At 48.3% G+C, this 16,655-nt stretch overlaps 1 protein-coding gene across 5 annotated transcripts in view; it reads right to left on the bottom strand.

Moving 5' to 3' along the window:
* Positions 1 to 16,655, bottom strand: part of VAV2 (vav guanine nucleotide exchange factor 2) — a 118,799-nt gene that overhangs the window by 78,053 nt on the left and 24,091 nt on the right. For all 5 annotated transcript variants that reach the window (XM_085076877.1, XM_085076878.1, XM_085076880.1 and 2 more), the window contains exon 2: positions 13,384 to 13,500. In XM_085076877.1, coding sequence (XP_084933003.1) covers positions 13,384 to 13,500 — 117 coding nt within the window. The remainder of the gene's footprint in view (positions 1 to 13,383; positions 13,501 to 16,655) is intronic.

The raw sequence follows: 16,655 nt of genomic DNA, 5'->3' as shown, positions 1-16,655 counted from the left end.
GGTGATCATCCCAGCAAAGCAGAGTGAAAACACGGTGGTAAAGAATATAAAAACAATTAATTCCAAGGCTTGAGAAGGCGTGTGTGAATGTGTTTTGTTTTGGAAGAAAAAGAATAAATAGTAGCCTCGAGTCAGGATAATATTTATCCACATGCTTCACTTTGAAGTTGAGCCCTTGCTGGCTTCACGTGGTGTGTGCTGCACACACTAAGTCTCCTCAAGAAGAGGCTTTTCTGAAAGCCCAGCCTTGAGCAAGGAAAAGAAAGAAAACTGTTCAAAACCAGGTACTAATGGAGAAAAATAAACCTCATCACCAGGGGAATTAGCGCCGTCCCTCCAAAACCCAAAAGCGGATTTAAACACTTTTATCACCACACCTTCTGCAGATGGTGCAGATCTGTGGAGCAGCTCACAGGGCTGAATTTCGTGGCAGGAAAAGCAAACTGACGAGAGCAGCCCAGTTAATCTCCAAGATGAATCCCCATTCTCTTGGTTGCTGCCATGAAGAGGAATTTCTCCATCCTGCCTTTTCTTCCTGACATCGCTTGGATGCATTTCTGAATTAGCAGGAATGCCTGGGAGCTCTAGGCAGGGAAAGGGGCAAGAGCAGAGGCACTGACAGGCAGGAACGTGCTGGGGCTGGTGGCAGCACAGTCCTGGAAAACACCACTGCATCCAACAGCCCTGCAGGAAAATCCTTCCCAGCCCTACAGAGCAGGAGCTGCATCACTGAGGCAGGATGTCTCCAAGATATTTGTTTTCTGAAGCCTCTCTGGGTATTTCCCTTCATCTCAAGCAGAAACCACCAGGGATGGGTGGCAATTTCTGCCCCCAAATCCAAATTTCAGGATCCAAACCACACCTTAATGCATTTTTCAAACATTCCAGCCCAGCTTTGCTCAGCACATACCAAGGGGCAGGAAATCAAACAGCCCTGCCTTCCCCAAACAGCAGCACCACGAGGGCCACACTGCCAAGTGCTCTCATTCAGCTCCTTCCTTTCCCCCTCAAATGTGGTTTTTTTTCCCAAAATTCCAAGTACACCACAGATAATCATCTTTATCCAAACCCCTCTTTCACCTCACCCGCTGCAAACAACAGGAAGGGAAGTTTCCCTCTGCATATCTTGCATCTCTTCCCTCTCTCTGTGGGTCCTCCAACCGGTTTCCTAATCCTAAAGCAAGATTCTAAATTACAGCCTTAATGAACACACCGAGGTAATGTCTCTTATCTGACCTTTCTTTTACTTGGGTCACTCATATTTATAGTCATGCCTCATTTTTCCTTAAGCATGCCCTTGTTACTGCATTTACTCATTTATGTTCCAGAGGAGAACAGTAAAAATGGATTTAATGGACCTGGAAATAGAACTGAAAACCACAAGAATCTAAAGATCTGCTTGTTCTCCAGCCGGCTCCCACCACCAGAACTTGCTGCCATTTATTTAATTGATTCTTACCTCTTTACAAGCCTTTCTGTGGCAAGGCAGAGCTGGAAAAGCACCTAGGAAGGGTGAAGTGCCTGAATTCAAATGGGTTTTGGCTGTTTTACACCATTCTAGCCCAGGGTGCAAACAGAGTCTGCTGCAGCAGAACCCAACAGCTCCCAGCACAGCAGAATTTAGCTCTCAAAAAGCTCTTTCCAGCATCACCTGCCAGCCCAAGTGGCTGCATCCCATTTTAGCTGCTTCCAGGCCTTCCAGCACTGCCTTTCCCCTGCATTTTGAAGGTCCCTAAAGGAAGAACAAATCCCAAAGCTGAGCATCCCTGGCCACAGATCATCCCTCCCTGGTGTGTCCCTGCTCAGCCTCCCTTCCCTCCAGCCAGGGCAGGTGGTCTAAACCTTCCCTTGTTTATGAAACTCTTGCTTTTTAAACTCTTCCTGTTTAAATTCTCAAGGTGAGAGCTGACGAGCTGCCAGGGCAGTGGGATGAGGAGGTGGAGGTTCAGGCTCCATTGCTCCCCTGAAGGATAACTGCTCTTCTGTGAGCCACTGGGCAAGGAGAGGCACATGAAAATCAGAGATCCGTGGAATCATTTAGCTTGGAAAAGACCTCCAGGATCATCAGTCCAACCATTAACCAAGCCCACCACTAAAAAGATGAGGCAGGGGGTGTGCCCAGCACTCCTTCAAGGGACCATGAAACCCCTTGATGTCCCCAAAGCAGCTGTGGAGGTGGGAGAGGTGTCCCCAGCACAGACTGGGACACAGAGGACATGGCTGTCACCACACCACGAGTGTCCCCTGCCCAGCCCCTGTCCCACCCAGGGCAGTCATGGGGATGAATTTTGGCTCCCTGTCAGAAAAACTGATCCAGGCAAATGCCTCTGTGCTCCACAATCCACCATTCCAGGGGGATTCCTGGGGGGTTTTATCATAAAAAAACTGCTAGCCAAAACCACCAGTGCTTCAGCAAGCCCAGAGCCCAGGTCCTTTGTGCATCCCAAGGGAAAACCACCTCTCCACCCCATCCCTGATCCCTCTCCAGCTCCCAGCCTGCAAACTGAGGGGTGAGGGGAACCCAGACAGGAGCAATCTGTAATTTTCCTGCACAAATCTGCTTGGAGGATCCACCACAAGTGCTCTGGAATCAGGACCAGCTCCAGAGCTGCCCAGTCTCCAACATTATGGATAAAACCTCCTCTCTGGCATTTTTCTTCAAGCCTCAGTCCTGCAAACCTTGCAATTACTCACTGAGTTTTTATTTTCCAAGTTTTTATGCCCTTGGAAATGCAGGAAAAGCCTGAAGTGCTGCACAAGTGCTCCCTATTCACTTGAAAAAAACTCTAGGAAAAAAACTTTAGAAAAACCTCTACAGTAGTGCTGCAATTATTTTAAAATACAGCAATTATTTTGCTGAAAATTGAAAGCACCTGAACAACAGCCCTTGAATTCCTGCAAGCCCAAGCAGTAGGCAGGGAGAAAAAGGTCCAAGAAGCTCCTTCCTCAAGGGACAACCATGGTGAGAAGGACAAAACCACAAAGAACCACCACAAACATCCCTGCTCCCTGCAGGGTTCAGGGCTGGACATCCCCAAAATCCTCAACCCCACAACTTTTCCACAAACCCCCTTTCCTGAGCTCCCAGCTGAGCTCTGCACCCACAGCTGTCCCAGTTTGCCCCCAAAAATCACATCTGGCAGCTCCCCAGGAGAAACAGCCCTGGGAAAACACAGCCCAGCAGGATGCCAGCAGACAAGTGTTAACCCTTCATCCTCCCCCAAAATCCCTCTTTTTTTTTCCCCTTTTTCCACCTCCTGGTGGCATTTAGGATCTCCAGCCCAGGGAACAATCCCTGTGTCCCAGGGATGGGCAGGGAAGCAGCTGGGGGGACATTTCATCAATGCACAAATGGAATTCGCCAAGAGGCGTTTTAAGAGTCAATTCTTCACACTCCAGTAATTAGAACAATATTATGAAAAAAAAAAATAAAAATGGTGAGGGGAGGGAGGGAGAGCTCCCATGGGGACTTGGCTGGAGGAGGAGAAGGGCTGAGCAAACACCCAGAGTCAAGTGAGGCCCCAAGGCAAGAGTCCTTCACAGCATCCCTGCAGCTTGGACTTCAACCAAAATCTCCTCCACTTCCCAGCTCTCCTGTTTTCTATGCAGGCATGTTTTGAAATGATATTTCTTATTTAGACATCAAATATTGGGCTGATGACACAGCCACAGACCCAGCTGCCTTCTGTTCCTCAAACACACCATCAAGTTTTTCTGCTTCCAGGTTTGTTTTTTTTTCTGCTTCCAGGCCAACCCATTCAATTTAAGGTCCTGCTACAGACTTTCCTAGTAAGTAATAAATCTCTCAGATATCATCAAAATCTAATTGCGTCGAGAATTCAGTCCCAAAAATCAGATTCTCACAGAAGAGCTGTTGTCTAGCTCTGCAGAAATCTCAACACCCCAAGTTGTTGCATCAGCTGAAAATGCTTACAGCCATCTCTATGGTAATGGGATGGAACATCCCAGGTGGAAAGGAAACGAAACCAGACATCCACATGCTGGAGGATCCATCACTTAACACCTCCTTGGCCACTGGAGCATCCTCTCCAGGGAACTAGGGGAGAACTAGGGGAGAACTAGGGGAGAACTAGGGGATAACTAGGGGATAACTAGGGGATAACTAGGGGATAACTAGGGGATAACTAGGGGATAACTAGGGGATAACTAGGGGATAACTAGGGGATAACTAGGGGATAACTAGGGGATAACTAGGGGATAACTAGGGGAGAACTAGGGGATAACTAGAGGGTTCTGTTTGCCTTCCAGCATCCCACACTGCTGTGCCCAGTGCAGAGCCCACACAGCCAGCTTCACTGGGGGATTTCCAGGGGCCAGAAAATGCATTTTTAAAGAGAAACTGATTTGCTGTGCAAGTCTGGCTTGTGTGAAGGCAGCCTGGGAGCAGGGCTGATGTGTGGGGTTCAGGACACTGCACAATGGCCACTCAGAGCTGCTGAAAGTGGCACTCAGTCAGTTCAATTCCCATCTGCAGCGAGCTGTGATCTCAGCCCCGCTGCTGGAGCACAGAGGTCCCTTTGATAAATCTCTCTGTACAGGGACTGCAGCGCTATTTCCGCATGAAAGAAATATATTCAATTTTTTTTCAATAATCTTCACAGTCCGTTGGCTTGGAAGAGCGAGTTTCTCTCTCCCACTGGAGAGCTGCTGCACTCCATCAGGCTCAGGTACAGGCAGGGGAGCCACTGTCTCACACCCTGCCTCTCCAAGCACTCATTTCCATCAGTCCCTCAGCACAACCTGCAGTTGTTTGGTGTTTGGTGAGTGCTCTGAGCAGAGCAGTTTGTCACAGGGACACCCCTGAGATCACACCCAAATCCTCCCCGTTTCCTTCTCAGTGCACTCTGAAAAGCCTGTGAGAGGCAAAGAAAACTTCCTCTTTTTTTACCCCCCCTTTAAGAAAAACTCTACAACTCTTTGCATGCCTTCTCCCCAGAGATGGGCATAGTTTCAATTAAATGCACAAAATCCAGAGTGTTCACCTGCATGGGAACCATTGTCTGTGTGTGGGTGACATCCATCCCATCTCCAAGGAAAGCACGATGGGTTTCCCATGGGTTTTGGGACAGCAGCAGGGCAGGGCACAGGACTGCCACGTCAGCCACTGCTTGTCACCAGCAAAAATGGCATCAAAACGATGGCAAAAAAATTTGGCATCGAAATTATGCCCAAAAAATGAAGTCTTGCGCCAGGATTAGGATGGGAAACTCCACAAGAACATGCACACTGCTGCCTCCAGCTGCCAGGCTCCTTCCAGCCCATTTGTACATCCCTCCTTCCCGAGCTATTTAACCACTTTTCCCAAAACTTCAGTCCCAGGCTGTGAAATCCCCACCACAGCTCCCTCAGCCTCTCCCAAATGAGCCTCACTCATCACCAGGAACGACTGCAAACATCAGTCAAGTCCACGCTGGCTCAGAAATTCCTGAAATCACACACAAGAGAAGCCTGGAAGAAAAAATAAGAACCCCTGAAAAAATGCCACGGGGAGTGCAGCGTGTCCATATCATTAGCTTCACCCAGGCTGCATTCTGGCTGCTGCCTCACTACCATGATGATGCTCTAATCCCTAATTAGTAGGGAGAGAATGATGTGGAAGAGGGGAAGTCTTGCTTACACACCATTAGCACTGAGGGTGTAAATGAACTTTCTGCAGGATGAGCACCATCTGAGGCTCATTAAGAGGAGCAGCCAAGCACTGAGGGATGTTCCATTCCAGACAGGAAAAGATGTCCAACCACCACTTTCTCTACCAGCTTTGGAGCCAGGCAAGGAGAAGCCTGCAAGAGCAGGAAAACAAGGGAAAAATTGATATTTAAAATACCCTTGTAGGTGTCTTGCACGTTCCAGCCTCCCCTGGGATGTTTAGAGAGAAGCTTTTCAAAATCTGCTCACAGCAAATTGCTCCTGAGCAGCTCTGGGATCTTGTGTTATCATCTGGCTCCTCGTGTGTTACACACAGCACAGCCTGACCACCCCAACACCCTGCAGCTCCACGATATTCCTCGGATTTTCCACCCTTTCCACCCTCATCACATTTTCCACCTCTCCTCTGTGTGCACCCCAATGTCCACACCCATCCTGCAGCATCCAGGTGAGAGGAATCACAAACCTACAGGGAGTTCTTGAAGAAATATTTAATTTCTGCAGGAAAAAAGAGGGAGGAAAAAAAAAATAATCCCCCATCTGGAAGCTCTCCAAGAAGAAACAAGCAGCCCATTCTGACAGCCAGTGGAACAAAATAGTCCAAGATGGTTTTTTTCTTTCCCCTTCAGCTTTCTCCCATGAAGAAGAGTGGGAGGGAGATGAGGAGCCTCCCCACCATGCCTGGTTTCTAAAGCTGTCCCTGCCTGGCACAATCTCCACAGCCTGAAGTCTCTCCAAACACAGGAGACTGTGAGAGAATTCAGTGAGAAGTTGGGGTGCAAAGAGCAAACCTCACCAAACCCACGCTCTGCTGACACATTTGTGTCTGCACTGCTTATTTACTGTGAAATATGAACATTTCCCTTCCAGGGAGTGACTTTCCCTCGTTTTTATTTACCTTGTTCTGCCGTGCAGAAGAACTCTGAGCACTGGGGGTTGTGGAGTTCAGCCATGCCAGAACTTTCACCATGATAGTTCCACTTTCTACCAAACTACATCTACACCCACGTGTTAATCTGTCTCCAGAAATGTTAATTATTATTTGTAACCAAAGCGTTTGGCCTTGGGACAGCCTCATCCTCAGATGCTGCTGAAAGGCTGAAGGTTTTAACAAAGAAACAGAAGAGCTCTTTACAGAATAAAAAATTCCTTTTATTCCAAGAGTCCCTGCAGTGATATTAGCTGGGATGTATTTCCTTCCTTTCCCAGAGCATGTGATGCTGAAGAGTTGAGCTCAAGTGATGAGAGAGGCAATCCCAGCACCAAGGAACACAAAGCCTGGCTTTGCTTGTTGGGATTCAGCCTCAATCACCCCAGGACATAATCAAGGAAAAAACATCTCAAGGGGTTCCATGAAACCACACAACAGCCAGAAATTGTTGGATCACCCAAAAAAGCCTGGCATCTCCCCACTTTTTGGACATACTCTTGTAGGTGTTTAAAAATCCAAATTGGTTTGGGGTTTGGTTTTTTTTTCAAAGTAAAAGAAGATCCTTCTCTCTCTGATCTTGCCTAAAATGAACGCAAGGAGAACTCAGACAAATCATGGAGGTACAAGGAAATCGATGTCATACACATCAAGGATATGCATTTATCCATGTCCTGATCAATACTTTGGATTCCTTGCACCTTAAAGCACTTCCATCACTGCTCGAGGCCCAACAGCTGAATTCTCCCTTCCAGATCATGAGAGTGACAAAAGATCCTGCCCACACTTATTTGATCTGAAACACAACACCCCTTAGTGTGACCCTTTGGAAAAATACTGGGGAAAGCAGCCAAGAAGGGGGGAAAAAAAAAAAAAGGCAAAACTTCCCAGAATGAACATTTCTGCCTCTTTTAGCTCCACATCTATAAACAGTTTAAAGTAGGGGAGAAAAGAAGGGGGGAAAGCAGAGAATTTGCCACAGCACAGCCCAAAGCTGCTCCTGCAGGGAATTCCAGAGGGCCACCAACTGCCAGCATGTGGCACTTCCATCTGCTCCAGCATGACCCCTCTCAGTGTGGCCTGTGGGACACGAGGTGACACCAGGGCCACAGGTAGGTGGCTCAGCTCCCAGCACAGCCCAGGAGCTCCACAGAGGTTCTGCCCTTAGGGTGCAGTGAAAGATTAACTGGTTTTTATCAGCAGTTTGTTGCCTCAGCGAGGTTTGAAGCCTGGTGCTGTTTGTGGAGCCCTGAACACCCCAAAACACCCCAAAACATCCCAAAACACCCCAAAATATGGCCCTTTCAATACTTATTGCCACAAGCAACTAGCAAGGTCCCCAGGCTAGCAGATATTCCGGGGCAATACTCAGAGCAGGGAGAAATCTCCAGCATTTGGGGCCTAAAAATATCAATTCCTGGAGGAATGGCTGCACCACCACATCCTTCATGGCAAACATCACCTCAGGAATGGTCCTGGCAGGACTGTGTGGTTCAGGCCTGACTGGGCTCAGAAATCTGCAATTCCGTGGTTGTATTTTGGGGAAGTTCAGCATCAGGGTTTCCTGTACACACTTGTGGTGTTCCAGCTGGAAGGAGCTGCTGGACACAAGGCACCTGCCAACAATGCATGTCCTCAGGGTGACCAGGAGCAGGAGGGTCCCTGCAGCACCCCAATTCCAAATGACAAACTCCCAAGCCCAAAGGAACCCCCAAAGTGGCAAAGGAAAGGAAGAATAAACCCAACCGTGCTGCTCCAGTCTGCTTTTGCCATTTGGAGCATTCATCCCCATGTCCAAATCTTCAGAACAATTCCAGCAAGGTCGTTTAAAGCAAACATCACCCACAGCTCCTGCAACTGGGGAGTTAGTTAATCATCAACTGGCTGCAGTCACAGCCCTGCACAGGCATCCAGGGCTGCCTTCCCCAGCTCTCCTACACTTCCCAGAGCTGGGGATTTCCCCTCAGACAAGGACTGCAGCACCCAAGGGCTCTGGGAATAATGCTGGCAGGGGCACAGGGTGCACCCCCAGCTCCTTCTTCAGTGGGGACAAAGTCAGGGCAAGCAAGGGGTTAACTGGGTTTCTTCCTTGCAATGACACACAAAAACCTCTTTGCAGGCCAGCTACTCTACTGCTCCCTCGGGAATTAGAAATAAAATAAAATAAAATAGAATAAAATAAAATAAAATAAAATAAAATAAAATAAAATACACACGCCCTTCTTTCGGAGAATTCTCCTCACTTCCCTCCCCGCGCTGGTGACACAGCGACCGGAGATGTTCCCAGCTGCCACAGGATCCCCCTGGGCACACAGCCAATGCCACAGAGCCAGCTGAGGAGCTGGCACAGCAGGCCACAACATGGGAAGCCCCATCCGGCTGCCAGGGCCTCTGGGGATTTGGGAAAAAAGGGACAGGCAGCCTGGGATGGGATGGGATAATGGGATGGGATAATGGGATGGGATGGGATGTCCAGCTTGGCTGCCAAGCGCTGCTCTCCACTCCCAGACACTATTGCTTCATGCACTCCGTGGTGCAGAGAGAAAACACACTGCTTTTAACATGCTCTTGGCTCCAAGAGGCCAGGAAAAAAAACCCTAAAAGTCAAAATGGGAGAGGAGGTGCTGCTCCCACCAGCAGCAGGTCACAGCTGGGTTTGCTGTGCTACAGCAGCCGTTCATCTGGAAGCTCTGCAGTTTTCACCTCCCTATATTAATTCATATAAATCTCCCCCCTCTCCCTGCCCAAAGTGTGTTAAAAAGGCACCCTTTAAAACATTGCTGCAGGGATAGTGCCTCATACGTGACGTTAGGGATGCTGGAGGGAGGGGAATTCTCAGCAGAGAAACAGAGAGGCGAAGCACCAACTCTCGGTTATGAATCCCTTAAATAATTCTGACAACTCTCCCCCACCCTCCTGCCTGAAACCGAGCAGAAAACGGAGTTTTCTGACTCTCTCCAGCAGGGTGGGGTGTGTCAGAGAGGGATGGGGGGGAGCTGAGCCCCTCCAGAGCTGTCCCAACCCATCCCAATGGATGGCAAGGTGGGATCCCTCCCTGGGATAATTCCCTAGCCACAGCTCTGGGGATGAAGCTGGGGACAAACAGCATCCAGTGAGGACAGCCTGGATGTCCCCAAGCCTTTCCAAGAGGGATCCACACCAGCAGGAAGAAGAGGACACCTTTACACTCAAAAATACCCTGAATATAAGGAGCAACCACTGAATTTATAAAGCACACCCATCCCTTGAGCTCTGATGTCACTCACACCTCCAAGGCAGCTCTTGTCACAGCCACTGGAGCGTGCCAGGCTCAGTGCCACCTCCCCACCAGCCACAGCCCCTCCCTGGCGCTTGAGCCACACCAGATAAGCCACATTCCACCCCTGCCCCAGCCAGCCAGGAGGTACACAGCAGCAAAAAGCTCTCCCCAACCTCTGGACCAGAACCAGGGTGGAAAACACAGCTTTAATCTCAGTACCAGCATCTCCTCCTCGTTCAGCTGACCTGTGAATCACTTCCCTTTTTCATTTTTAGAACAGCATCAGTTCATATCTGTGGGGCAGGAGAGACCCTTATCTTGCAAAAAAAAGCCTTTTTCAAATGCAGTAAGAACTTCAAAAGAAACTCAGGACAATTAAATCCACATCAGGAGAGCAGAGAGGAGCGGGAGGCTAATAAATGGCACGCTCCACAGGTTTATGAATATTTGAACTATATTTCTTAAAAAAAAAATAGTACATTACTGCAAGTTATTTAAAATGAGTAACTCCTTTTAATGAACCTGGCTACCATCACGCTGACTAATAGAGTAATAAAGAGTTTAATCCATATTTATGTACATTTTATGTCATTGCAGTTGGTGCCAATAAATTAGCAAGTCCAATAAGAGTTTGATTTTATACCATCACTGCTGCTAAATGTGTAACAACACACAGTACATGAGCACCAGCTTTTCATTTTATTTCTTTTTTTAAGAGACAAGCTGTACTAACAGAGACTCAGTACAGCAACCCTGCAGAAGCAGACCCTAGTTAGGGATGAGGCAATATTAACTGGGGTTTTACTCCCTGTGCTGCTCCTGCGTGGAGAAAACACTTCTGCAGATGCCACTGGTGATTATGGAAAGCTCTGAGCCACTTTGAAGGGATGAAATTTTCAAAAGTAAGTAAGAAAGAATGGTGGAAAGCGATACAACTAAATATTTTTAAGATGTCTTGAAGGGGCACGAGTAGAAATACAGGCACCAGCAGCTGGGGTCACTTTTGGAAACTTCTGTCATAAAACACAGCCCAACCCTCCCCAAGCAGAACTGCTTAATAACTGGACATTGGGAAAAAAGAGCTGGCTGTGAGCAATTTCAGCTGGCCATGAGCAATTGGAAATGGCCTTTTGGCTCCCTTGGGGAGCTGGGAGACACTGCAGATTACAGGGAACGTGATGCATCCCTTTGGCAGGATTTTGCTCCTGCTCCTTACCCAGCATCCCACAGAGCCAGAGACTGAGCTTTTCAGCTCCACGGGGATTTTGGCCACATGGTTCAGGATCCCATTTCACCAGCTGTTACCCTGCTGACAGCAAAAAGTGGCTTCCCAAGCTTAAAATGCAAGGAAGTAGCAAAACTGGGGGTAAACCTGAGCAGCCCCCAGACCTTCCCAGGGGCTCATCCATCCCATGGCAGCTCCTCCTGGCAGAATTCCTGCCTCGGGAGCCAAAAGGAGTGATGGAAACACGGAAACCTCTCTCAGAACAACAGCTGGGCAAGGCAAGACTGAGGGATGTGATTTTCCTTCCCCTTTTAAAGCACCAGTGGTTTTCTAACACTAAAAAACCCCGAAGACTCCAAGCCCTTTACGTAGAGGTTGGCACCACAGACGAGCAAGTCCCCGCCTTTCTCCTAGCTAATTACACTCCAGCAATCCCAAAAGCTGCTGGTAATTGCTGTCCCTGTGGCCTTTTGGTTTGGAGGAGAGGAATAACTATCCCAGTGGCATCCAGAGAGGAAACACTCCACCAAGGCTGCTCTGCAATCAAACGCTCCGTCAGAAACGCCTCCTACGCGGTGTAAGTGTCTTGTAACCAAAAAAAAAAAATAAAAATACTATTGATCTGAGGATTGAATAGCTCCAGGAAGAATTTTTTGTGTGTGAAGTCTGTGTTTGGCCGGTGGGGAGGTGGATTAGAAACTCCTTTTGCACTCGCCGTGACTCAAAACGGAAAAGGAGCTCCGGTCAACAGCAGATTTTTCCCTGTTTGTTTGCTTTGCCACTGTTGAACACAGATCTGAGGGTAATGTGGGAATGAAAGGTGGTGGAGACAATGGGAATGTTTTGACAGGCTTCCAGAGGGATTTAGGGTGGTGCAGAGCTGGACAGCTGATACCTCCACCAAGCTGATAAAAAAAAAATAAAAGGTTTTTGTATAGAGAGTCTGTGCCTCCCACATTTTCTACGGTTGGTTGAGGATGACAACACACATGAAAATATGCAAGATGCAGGCAATGAAGCACATTTGGATCTCTTGGAAGTTTATGACACATTTCTTTCCCAAGTCTCCTAAAAAACTAGACTGCCACGAGGGAAGAGGAAATGGCAAATCACCTCCCCAAGTCACCAAGCTGAATTCACCCCCAAAAAGTGAACAGGGGGAGGGAAGAGCTGTTCCCTGAGCAGGGCAGAAAGGGAAGCAAACTGTGCTCATCAGCTGATGTGTTCCAGCAGTGTTTAACACCAGGCCCTATTAACAGGCATCAGAGGCAATTTGAAACAGCACAAAGCAAGAGACAATGTGACGATAAAGCAGCATTTTAATTAGCAGCAGCTCCTTCCCCAGCCCAAAAGGTTCCTTCTGTGCATTCATATTCCCAGAACAACAACTGCCTCCTTGTATTCCATAAATCAAAAAAAACCTCATAAAACAAGGCACTGCAATTGCACATTCCACATAATGGTCCAGAAATAAATTAGGCAATAAATATCAAATAATATATCCCCATCAGCAGTGAAAATCTACTCCTTGGATAATCAGAAGGGAAGATGCCTTCCAGCGGCTTATGTCTGGTAGCTCGAAACAGGTAAAACAATACAGAGCTTTAATAAATCTTTTATCACCTTTTCTGCTGAAGAATATAGCAATTGTCCTGGGTAATGGCTTCCCTGAGCCCTGTATCCATCAGCCCTGATGCTCCTGGTGTCAAAGCCAGGGGATCAGAGCAAGAGCCACTTGTCACAACCAGGCTGAGCTCCCCTTGCTCGGTGTCTGGTGCCAAGCATCACTCACAGCAACACATTTTTGAGAAGCTCAGGGCACTCGTTTCACCCTGGCACGAAACTCCCTGAGCCCACAGACACTCATTGGCCACATGACAAAAATCAGTGGTGATTTCAGCAACGTTGTTTTGCTCTGCAGAGGTGGCAGCAGATGGAGAAGCACTGGGCAAGGTGTGAACCCTGTGCAAGGTTTGATTCCCCTTCAGAAACACATTGGTCACACCCTTTAGAGACTGATGCCAGAGATTTTGTAATCTAAAGCAGAAAGCTTGAAGGCTTGATCTCCCTTCACTGAGGACACAGCAGAAACAACCCCCAAACAGACCAAATCAACCCCTAAACACTGAGGACACAGCAGAATCAGCCCCTAAATACCCCATGAGCACAGGGGAACCAATTCTCAGGTTAAAGGTGCAGAAGCTGCTCAGAAAACCACAAAACCTTTGTATTTTCACGCCAGACCTGTAGCAAAGCCCCAGTGCCAGACTCACCCCTTCCCAGGAGCTCAGGAGTCACTCTTACCTTTCCAAAATCCCGCACATCGAAGAGGTCAAAGGGATCAAAGAGGTCGCTGTTCCTTAACCCAAATTTGTCGTGACACACTTTCAGGAAGGTCCGGATGTTCTTCAAGCACAGAAACTGGGGGAGACAAAAAAACAAAGGGAGGGGAGAAGTGAGTGAGACAGGCACAAACTGAGATTTACTCAGTTAAATTCACATGCAGGACGAGTTAGCTGGGACTTAGAAAGTCACACTGGCAAGGCAGGCAGGAGTTTATTTGTTGTTTCTGGGGATGTCAGACTCGGGGTGCCCTGCAAGGGCTCCTGTGTTCTCAGCTGCACACCAGAAACACAACACCCCTTGGAAAAACAAGTTTCTCCTAAGGTAATGTCACAGAAGGGCTGCAAAACTCCAGCCAGGATGTTTCCCTTTCAAGGTTGAAGGCAAATATAAATTACAGCTGATGTTCCACAGAAGCTCAGTGTTTCACTTTTAACCATTTCCAGCATGATCCCATTTGGCTCCCTGCAGAAGGGGCACATGTGACAGCAACAGGACAAGGGGGAATGGCTTCAACTGCCAGAGGGCAGGGATAGATGGGATATTGGGAAGGAATTGCCAACTGTGAGGGTGGTAAGGCCCTGCCCAGAGAAGCTGTGGCTGCTCCATCCCTGGAAGTGTCCAAAGCCAGGCTGGACAGGGCTTGGAGCAACCTGGGATAGTGAAAGGTGTCCCTGCCCATGGTGGAATGGGATGATCTGCGTTATCCGAACCCAAACCCTTGGTTATCCAGTGAGGTTGACTGGCAGAGCAACATTAAGTTTCTCTTTACAAAAATCCTGTCTTTGGCTATATCAATAAATGGTTTATCCACAACCATCAGGGATTCTGGAGCCTGAGGACTCCAGAGGATCTCACTCCAACGGTGCTGCCTGGCAGCACAGGGGCTAAAGAAAAGAAAAATAAAAATCTGCTTCATTTTTGCAGCCGAATCACCTCCATCCTTCATCTGCTGAGCCAGCCAATTAACTTCCCTTCCTCCTGCATCCTCACTGCAAAACACCTTCAATTTATTGCTCTGTCTTCAGGCAACTCTTCGCTTTTTCAGCGAATTCCTTACAAACACCTAACAAACATGTTCGAATCCTAAGGAAATCAATCCATTAAAGGGGTGAATCACCCCCTTGTGATCAACAGGCAGAGGAGCCAAACTGCCCTGGGGTGGATTCCCTCAGCCTGGTTTTGTCACATGGCAGATCTCAGCTCCCCAAGCTGCCATCAAACACACACCATGCAAAGACACCGCTTGCAAACTTCACCCAGGGTTCAAAGCAAAAGAAAATAGCTTAATTTTCTTGTAATTAAAAGAATCAAAGCAGAGTCTTTGGGGCCGTGGTATCTCCATGGACGTGGCAGCTCGTTATCACTGCTCTGGGGATTAGACACGAGGTTCCAGCCATGGATTAGCAAAACCACCTCATTAACAACAGGCTGATTCACCCACACCAGGCAAGAAATGACCTTTTCCCCTTGTCCCCCATGCCATGGGGCCAGCGAGTGACAGCAGAGCTCCCCCAGCACTGGGGTGGCACAGGACAGTCCCATCGCATCACAGCCTTCTCATCAGACAAGCACGTGCCAGAGGCAGAAATTGAAAACAAATCTGGTTTTCTAGGGCATTCCTCTATCTCACATAAACACTGCAGTAAATATAAGTGTCTAGACTGTGAGGGTGGTTTTTTTTGGTTTTTTTTTAATTGGTTTACAGCCTCTCTTGCTGACAGGGGTTATTTCATAACTTTATCTCCTGGGTCTCTGCAAGAATTTACACCCCAGGCTGTCTGTGCTGCTGCACTGCAGTCCCATTGATTCCGAAGTTCCAGCATGTGCTAACTTTAAATCCTTTTAAGCCTCCAATTTTGAAAGTTAATGACACAGGTTACAGCCACAATTACACACAGCAAGATGCAAACTTCCTCTGCAGCATTCCCTCCCCATCTCCCGCTCAGCCCAGGCTGGGCAGCACCAAACCACACAGTCAGAATCACAGAAGGGTTTGGGCTGGAAGGGATATTCAGAATTAGCCAGTTCCACTCCCTTTCCATGGGCAGGGACATCTTCCACCATCCCAGGTTGCTCCAAGCCCTGTCCAGCCTGGCCCTGGACACTTCCAGGGATGGAGAAGCCACAGCTTCTCTGGCCAGCCTGAGCCACTGAAGGACCAAAGCTGACGTTTCTCATCCAATCCAGATGTGGAAATCCCCTCACCACAGCTGTAAAATGAGCAGGAGGCACCTGCCACAGTGGCAGTGCCCCTCTGCAGCCCCAGGTGACACCAGCAAAGAGCCAACAGGTGACAGACACTGAGGAAAAAGCCCATAGAATCTATTTAAAGGGTTTCACCCTCCCTCTTGGTGCACCAGCTGGGCACAGCCAGCGTGGGTGTTGGTGGCACAATTCACTCCTGCACTTTTTCTGTGGCCAACCTGTAAAGGATCACCTGTGTGTTTTTATTTCTTTGGCGTTTTGAGGTCGCTGGTGATGGCAGATGATGAATTCTTGGCTCAAGACTGTTACTCCATGGCCACATGTTAAAATTAGCTCCAATTTAATATGGGCTGTGCTGGGGCCATTTTATTCACCAGTCAATCACACCTTTGGACAAGTAAACATTCCGCAGGAGGAAAAAGGAGAGAGAGAAATCAATGCTCTCCATGGGGCTCATTCAGCACCTGTCAGACCCAAAATCAATGCTGTCATTTATCTGCTCTGAGCAAGGCTGGTGCTGGGCAGAGTCCTGTGATGTCCCCTGAAACAAGGGACAAATTCCTGCCACCAGCTTCCTCTGTGTCCAAAACAACCCTGGGAGCCACCAGCCATGGCTTTTGGGCACAGACCTCTGGAAACAGACCTGAGACCATGGCAAATTCCATGAATGCCAACATTTCCAAGCTCCAGAACAGCCACAGCACAAGTGGGGAGAAGATCCTGGGAACTGCAAAGCCCATCTGAGAGGGAAGTTAAAGGCAGAGGGAAGAGATCATTGGAACAGGGATGGGATTGTGTCAAACAGAGCAAGAAACTCATCTGGTAAAGCAAACTGGAGCCTGATAATAGAGGAGAGAAGTGTGATGATGTCTGCCCCAGCCCTCGGAGGGTTGTAAAGAACCAGCACTGGAGAGAGGCAGCAGAAGGGCCTCATCAGCTGCCCTCAGCCACTTTCACAACAGCTCCACTTATTTTTAACCACTCTGCAAAGTCACCAAGTGAATGAACTGCTCTCAACCGCTCTG

The sequence above is a fragment of the Lichenostomus cassidix genome, chromosome 17 (genome assembly GCF_008360975.1).
Source record: "Lichenostomus cassidix isolate B80296 chromosome 17, HeHo_3.0, whole genome shotgun sequence".
Taxonomy (NCBI): domain Eukaryota; kingdom Metazoa; phylum Chordata; class Aves; order Passeriformes; family Meliphagidae; genus Lichenostomus; species Lichenostomus cassidix.
Note: the sequence above shows the minus strand (reverse complement) of the source record. Positions and strands in the feature narration are given on the sequence as shown.